This window comes from Laccaria bicolor, genomic scaffold (genome assembly GCF_000143565.1).
Source record: "Laccaria bicolor S238N-H82 LACBIscaffold_275 genomic scaffold, whole genome shotgun sequence".
Classification (NCBI taxonomy): Eukaryota; Fungi; Basidiomycota; class Agaricomycetes; order Agaricales; family Hydnangiaceae; genus Laccaria; species Laccaria bicolor.
The window spans coordinates 1-7,370 of NW_001890131.1; the positions used below are offsets into that span (position 1 = coordinate 1).

General features: G+C 46.6%; 3 protein-coding genes across 3 annotated transcripts; all 3 read right to left on the reverse strand.

Moving 5' to 3' along the window:
• Positions 1 to 9: 9 nt before the first annotated feature.
• On the reverse strand, positions 10 to 338 carry LACBIDRAFT_304208 (uncharacterized protein; the record flags this gene model as incomplete). Its single annotated transcript, XM_001891008.1, has 2 exons — positions 10 to 153; positions 261 to 338. The coding sequence occupies 2 exons, from the start codon at positions 336 to 338 to the stop codon at positions 10 to 12; spliced, it is 222 nt and encodes a 73-aa protein (XP_001891043.1).
• Positions 339 to 458: 120 nt separating this feature from the next.
• LACBIDRAFT_304209 (uncharacterized protein) lies at positions 459 to 815 on the reverse strand (the record flags this gene model as incomplete). The annotated part of the gene is made up of 2 exons (XM_001891009.1): positions 459 to 501; positions 559 to 815. 2 exons carry the CDS (start codon positions 813 to 815, stop codon positions 459 to 461), a joined length of 300 nt encoding a protein of 99 aa, XP_001891044.1.
• Positions 816 to 2,282: 1,467 nt separating this feature from the next.
• On the reverse strand, positions 2,283 to 3,804 carry LACBIDRAFT_242223 (uncharacterized protein; the record flags this gene model as incomplete). The annotated part of the gene is made up of 6 exons (XM_001891010.1): positions 2,283 to 2,410; positions 2,461 to 2,672; positions 2,730 to 3,042; positions 3,325 to 3,606; positions 3,655 to 3,693; positions 3,744 to 3,804. Coding segments are annotated over 6 exons (1,035 nt in total), but the record flags the coding sequence as incomplete, so codon positions are not given.
• Positions 3,805 to 7,370: the final 3,566 nt, after the last annotated feature.

A 7,370-nucleotide genomic window follows, 5' to 3' on the forward strand; every position in this document is an offset into this window, starting at 1 on the left:
CGCTTTGAGTTAGAGGCTCAGGCTGACATTGGTCCTCTGTTCATCAGACGTGATGACCATGAAACTCGACGTAATCTTCCCCAAAGCCCGCCCTGAGATTCCAACCGTCTCTGCAGCTTTAAAAGAGGGGAAGTAGTGGCTAGATCGTCGACTCTGTACGACGGCTTAGAACTGGTCATTCTCAGCCTTTTCAGCTGGGAAGAACTATACAGTGATGGGTTCAAGAGCGCGTTACGATACAGAATTAGTGAAAGACGTACTCCAAGTATTGCAGACAAACTGGTTTCGGTCGTGGCAGAGACTGAAGCAGCCACCCCATACGCATGTTCCCCCAGCATGAAAATCTGGGGGACTCCTCTGACAAAGGAGGTGCGTCGCGTTCGAGGGAGCGAGGATCTTTTGAAGCAACTTTGGGAAGACACATCTGCACTGCATGTTCCGTTTCCCTTTCTGGGCCCTCACAGTCCTTCACAAAGGCACCAGGCTCCAATCGTTTCAGGCCTTAACGTGTTGTAGAGTGTCAGCAACATCCCATTGAAGGGTAGATAAGACACTCACCTTTTAGAGGAGGACATGTAGGAGATGTCAACAGTGCGTGTAATGACTCCTGATCGTTTAGAGTAAACCTGCTCGATATGATCGGCCTTCATCTTCCAATGGCCCAATCCTTGTGGCGCGTGTGGGTTTGAGATGACCTTGGCCGGTGTCCCAGGCACGACTGTCATCTTCTCGTACTTAAACAATGAATCAGAGACCGCCACAACCGATCCTTCCTGCAGGAATGGCCAACCCATGAGAGTCCGTTCGCCAATCATCTTCAACTTCTTCCGTCTTCATCCCCTCATATGGGTTTCGTATATGCACCGCCATCGATTTGTTCTGGCTTTCTGAACCATGGACGTTTACGCCATGGTATCGCAGTAGCGCCGTGTGTGGAAGCGTTTTGAGGGATGGGAATCAAGCCAGAGCTTCTGTACCGAGAATACTCCGCCGCAAGAAGAATCCAGGCAGAGATGAAGGATAGAGAGTGGCCTCGCCCGGGTTGAAACTGAATTTTGAGCTCGAGCCCCAAGTGTTCCTTTTTCTCTCCTCGGGGGTGAGACAATGATCACGAGCTGAAAGTGAATATATACGTTGGTGTCATAAGACCATACTTTGGCTAGGAACGTACCAGTCGTGGCTTTCAGCAGCCTCTCTTCATCAATGAATGTGACAATTGCCTCCTGGTCTTGCTTTTTCCCGTTGAGATCTTGCTCGAACTCGAGAGGGTAGAAGTCAAGAATCAGTGAGTTTGGATCATACATGAGATCCTTAGAAGAACGGTCAGCCGGCAATCATATGCGAACGTCGATATCTACCTGATAAGCTAGCGGAATGTGATCCATGCTAGCAACGGGCAACACGCCCATAAGCTGCTGGTACGGCTTGAATGGCGTTCCCAGCTGAAAATCGAAAGACATTTCGTCAACTCCCTGCAAATCTGTGATTGGCAACGTGAGCAACATCCAACATCCAAACCGACGACGCACACCTGAAATCCGACGAGCGTAATGATAGTTGTAGAACCATCCCCATGATGCAACTCCACGCGCATGACCAACTGCAGGTCGGTAGATCAGATCACCCATTTCAGTTGGGTCGTTGTAAGATATCCCTAGCTTCCCCTGCGTTGGTGTCTTGTCAGCTCAAACTTAATTTGAGAACAACAAAAAGATCCCAACCTTATAATAACCCCGCTTCCACTTGTCCCTCTTCTCTTTCAAAGACCGTTCATACCGCTCCTCAAACGTCCCGTCGGCATCAACATCCTCAACAGGCGCCTTCTCATACTTCTTAAGCACACGATCAACCGTTGCTCTGCTCTCTTCGTCTTCAACCTCAACCTCGTCTTCCCGCTCACTATCCTCCTTCTGCTCGCCCATCTCAGGCTCATCTTCCAGCGCTCTCGGAAACCGACACGTCGCCAGATTCCTGTCCTCCTCATCAAACTCGTCCCACGTCACACTCAGGTGTAGATCCTCCGTCAACTTGGCGATGAATACTCGCTCCCTCGCAGGGAACGAGTTTTTCATCGTCAGCCACACGGCTCGGTAGTGAGAAGGCGAGGGCGCGTTCCTGTTCTCTATCACAAATGCCTTGATCTTATCGAAGATCTCCCTCTGCGCCGTAGTTAAAACTGTCGCCAACGTCAGCATTCCGTAAAAGATTATCCCATTGAGAGCATACATACCTAGCTTCGCCCGTTTCTGCCCGTCTTCCATCTCTTTGACATGTTTTGCTTGTTTCCCCTTGTACCAATTCAAATCGGAATACTCCTTCTCAAACACCCCCTGTTCCCATGGAGTCATCTCGTCCAAAATGACTTGCAGTCTCTTCGTGTTGATCACTCCTCCCTCGTTTGTATAACCATCTACAACGACAGTTAGAAATGCAGCAAAAAGCGAGCGGGAAGACACTCACCCAAACCCGGCAATACTTTCTTGTATACATCAAACAACTTCTCGAGCCCATTCTCATGTATATGAAGATCGGGAAGATCGGGGAGAAAATCGTCAATCACCCGTTTGAGGTTATAGTCGAACGGCAACATTAGTTGAATCTCGTGGAATTCGAGGTCAAGATACTCTCTCATCAACGAGAGATGGAGTAGATAAAAGTTAACCGATTCTAAGCTAGTGCGATAAGAAAGACCATTTGTCCCGCCGACAGGGGTAAAAAGAATCAAGTACCTCGTATTCCATTTTTTCCGCGACGCTGGGCCAAACTTGACCTCCTCGCGAAGCAAACACAAATGGGGATCATGGCTTAACAGCCCCAACATGATTAAGTCGGCATCAAGGCCGTACAGGCAATGTCGAATGTTGGGGTTGTAACCAGGCTGCGCGCGCGATAGGCGAATGTACTCCATGATCTTGTGCTCGCCCTCTCCAGGGACCTCGCGCCCCGACAGCACCACTTTGACTTCGCGCCAATTCGAGTCCTCCGAAATCTTCTTGTGGATGAAATACCGCAGCTGGTCGATAAACGTGCCATAAATGGTGTCTCTAATGAACGTTGTCAGCGGTGCACAAGCTATACATGAAGAAGAAATGTTCGGCGAGTGTATAGAAGAAGAAAGGGCAGAAGTAGTTTCAGCCCATGTGTCAATGACTGGATCTCTTCTAGACGTATGTGCGCAAGAAGAGTTATGGGAAGGCCGACGACAGCGAAAGACATGCAAAGTGGGTATGCAAAATGGAGAAGAAAGGAGTATACAAAGGTGAAAGTCACTCAGTGGAATGACGTGGCGGAAAGGAGCGCTGCACCAAAAAGACGGATAGAAACTCACCGGAGCAATACAATTGCTATCAAACGCCTTCTCCATCGGCAACTTCTCGCCCTTCAATTCAGCTTTTTCCCGGACCACCTTTGCCTCCTTCGCGGTTCTGAAACGCCTGCTGCGTTGCTGATTCATCTTCGCCCTTGGCGCCACCCCATCCACCGCCACAAAGAAAAGTTTCTTCAACTTGATCTTGCCAAAGAGATGATCCACGTATGTGAATATCAAAGTGAAGATCTGCTCTTCTGTAAGTCGGAAATGAGTGTCCTCATCGTTCAGGCGAGAGCCTAGAAGGTTTCAGTATGGAAAACAACTTCTGAGTAAAAGAAACGCACAGTTGTGGATGATTCCGTTGAAATCCAAGTAAAGATTGTCTGAGAGTAATGTCGTTGGTTACGGTCTTTCCCGGTCATACGCCGCCCACCAAACTCTGGAATCTTGTTCTCTTGTATCAACTCCGAGGTCAATGGGTATCTCTCTCTAAGTCACAATCAGAAAGGGTTGGAACGAGGCGAATTAAACCAACAAATGAGATGTATCGGAAGAACTGAAGAAATCGCCAAAATCACCCGAACAGCGACGAACCTCGGGGATACCTATCGCCGATGACTATCAGTTAGCCCCTTTGAACGTACAACGATGCTTACTGACCGGTGCTGACCCATTATAGAGCAATATGGATGCCTGGAGACGGAGCGTGGTGGTCTGGAGGTGGTCTGGAGAAGGTTCAAATTTGTCATGTGAGCTCATTGCGGCCATAACGTTGACTCGGAACAAAGCATTTCCTCTCTACAAGTTGCAACCGTACCTTTGAAAATCTTTGCCAACTTCATGCCTGTCGATGGCCTGTTGAAGCTTTTAAAATACCTCTGTATTGAGTCTCCAATCCGCCGAAGTGTCTCGCCCTGTATTTCGGTGAGAATTTGACGTTGATTATATCAAATATGAACTATACTCGTTATTCAATGCGCTGTAAACCCGACTTTGGCCTGGCTTGGTCCCCTTCTTGACCTCCGGAGCCCCACTGTCAGCTTGTGGCCTGGACTGGCTTAGGTTTAGGCCCACGAAGCAGCCACCTTACAGGGTATACTACCTCCAGTACTTCATCCTCGCGCTTGAAGGGGAGCTCCTATAACCGTACGCCCACTCCTACCGATGCGATGCTTACAAGCCACCACGCAGACATCTGATCCTTCCGTTCACACCGGAAAGCACATAGGGATCATTTTTCTGGGCAAGTTGCGATTTTGCTTTGAGCTTTCGCCTACGCAAAGCCCACTTGGCCTTCCGTTGAACAAGGCAAGTTTGTTTATATCTCTCGCATTTGAATATCAATAGGAGAAAGTACTCCGACATTTCAGAATCATGCAAAGCCGCTACTATAAATATGCTGCCGTGTCCATGCCTCTCGGACATCTGATCATTGCTGGTTTATCAATACGAGGTCCTGACCTGCCTTCCGTCTGCCAAAAAAAACTCGACACTAGCATTATGGGACAATCTTTCTGCCTAGTCTCGATGCTGATATCCGGCCTCAGACTTTCACCATACAGAAGTACTTCATCCTTTCAAAATCATGCAAAGCCGCTACTATAAATATGCTGCCGTGTCCATGCCTCTCGGACATCTGATCATTTCTGGTTTATCAAGACGAGGTCTCGATCTACCCTTCCGTCCCCAAAAAACACTCGACCCTAGGATCCTGGAACAATCTACCTGCCTAGTCTCGATGCTAATATCCGGCGTCAGACTTTCGCCATACAGAAATTAATAAATTGCGTGCATAAAGATGAGTAGGCGTTGATCTTATCAATTCGCTTTCGTATAGATTCAAATCCAGGCCCTCTAGGCAATTTCTTGAATCAATGCAGCGTGGATATGGGAAGTCTGCGAAAGTTACTGCGCGGAGAACGGAAATCACTGCAGGCACTCCTCAGAGGGCTATTGTGCGATGCGCCCTTGTCATGTTATTTCTGAACGTCGGATCATTTTCAGCAAAAGTCATACATTATATTTGTTATGTTGAGGAGACGGCCTCGACTCGGTGCGTGAAGGAAAAAATTCAACACTGTAATTCAGGAACAACCTCTCTAACCCAAATTGCAACACTAATAACCGGCGTCAGCCTTTCACCCTACAAGACCTATACTTAGGCGTTCAAAATATGACGTGCGTTCAATTAGAATTGTGTCTTTCACACGATCGTCAGTATTGCAAGATCCAAACTTCTCGGATATCTGATTCTTGCAATGTAGATATCTTACCAGTCAGAAGGAGACTTTGTACGCGATGAAAAAACCACAAGTATACATAGATGTCGCTATAGTACCATAACAATAGAAATTGACAATTGTCCCAATAAGTCATAGGGCTACCCCAATGGGCCCAATACACATGGACACTATGGATCCATACCTGGGACCAATGGATGTTTACAGCATATGGTATTAATGTGTGGCCCAATGCATATTCTGCAGATGTGGTTATTGCCATAATCAATGGTACCATAGGTACCCAAAGTATAATCTACAGAATGGCCAAATGTTGGGCCACATGCGTTCAAGAGATCACCCGAAGCATTGACATGCTGACTGCAAGTGCTCCGAAAATGCGACTGAAAAAATGTCCGGATTTGTGGTTGCCATGTTGGATGTCACTGCCCCAAATATGTGGCTGAAGAAAGGTCCGGATTTGTCACTAGTATGCAGAATACCAGTGCTCCAAAAATGCGGCCGAAAAAATGTCCGGATTTGTGATTAACTTAGTTAATGTCACTGCTCCGAAAATGCGGCCGAAAAAAACATCCGGATTTGTATTTAAGATGCTGAATGTCATTGCCCCAAAAATGCGGCCGAAAAAATGTCCAGAGTTGTAGTTGACTGAGTAAATGTCACTGCTCCAAAAATGCGGCCGAAAAAACATCCGGATTTGTATTTAAGATGCTGAATGTCATTGCCCCGAAAATGCGGCCGAAAAATTGTCCAGAGTTGTAGTTGACTGGTTAAATGTCACTGCTCCAAAAACGCGGCCAAAAAAACATCCGGATTTGTATTAGTACAACACTGTCCGAAATTTCAGATGTAATTTTGACAGGCGCCAGACAACCCCCGTGGAATGCTTCAATGCCTGAAATTTAGAACTTCAAGCACCCGAAAATGCGGCCGAAAAAACATCCAGATCCGTATTTAACATGCTGAATGTCATTGCACCGAAAATGCGGCCGAAAAAATGTCCGGATTTGTGATTAACTTGGTGAATGTCACTGCTCCGAAAATGTGGCCAGAAAGACATCCGGATTTGTATTAGTGCACCAATGTCCGAAGTTTCGGATGTAATTTTGACACAGACCAGACAGCCCCCCCATGGATTGCTCTGAAGTCCGAAATTTTTTAAGTTATTTCCATCCAGATATAATCATCCACATAGACTGCACCAATGTCCGAAATTTAGTACTTCAAGTACCCGAAAATGCGGCCAAAAAAACATCCGGATCTGTATTTAACTGAATGTCATTGCCCTGAAAATACGGCCGAAAAAATGTCCGGATTTGTGATTAACTTGGTGAACGTCACTGATCCGAAAATGCGGCCGAAAAAACATCCGGATTTGTATTAGTGCAACAATGGCCAAAATTTCGGATGTAATTTTGACATGGACCAGACAACCCCCCACGGAATACGTTGATGTCCGAAATTCTAGACTACAAAACTGTGTAGTGTCTGCTTTTTAGACTACACAATTTTGTAATGACCAGTTGAACTCAGGCAGAACTCTCTCAATTCTTAACCGATTTGGATGTTCTTGGGCTCGTTTTGACAGGTAAACCCGTGGGGTTGTGGGTACGGGTACTCTACAGGTCATGTATGGGCCACTTGTCCGATATTTATAGGCTTTTTAGTGTCCTTGATCATGAATGAGTATATGGGTTCATGGGTCTACGGTTGAAGGAGTGAAAAGGGTGGACATTTTGCAATTGCTGGATCATTGGTTTACTATGTATAAGTATATATATGTTCATGGAGATATGGTTCAAGGAGTGAGAATGACATAG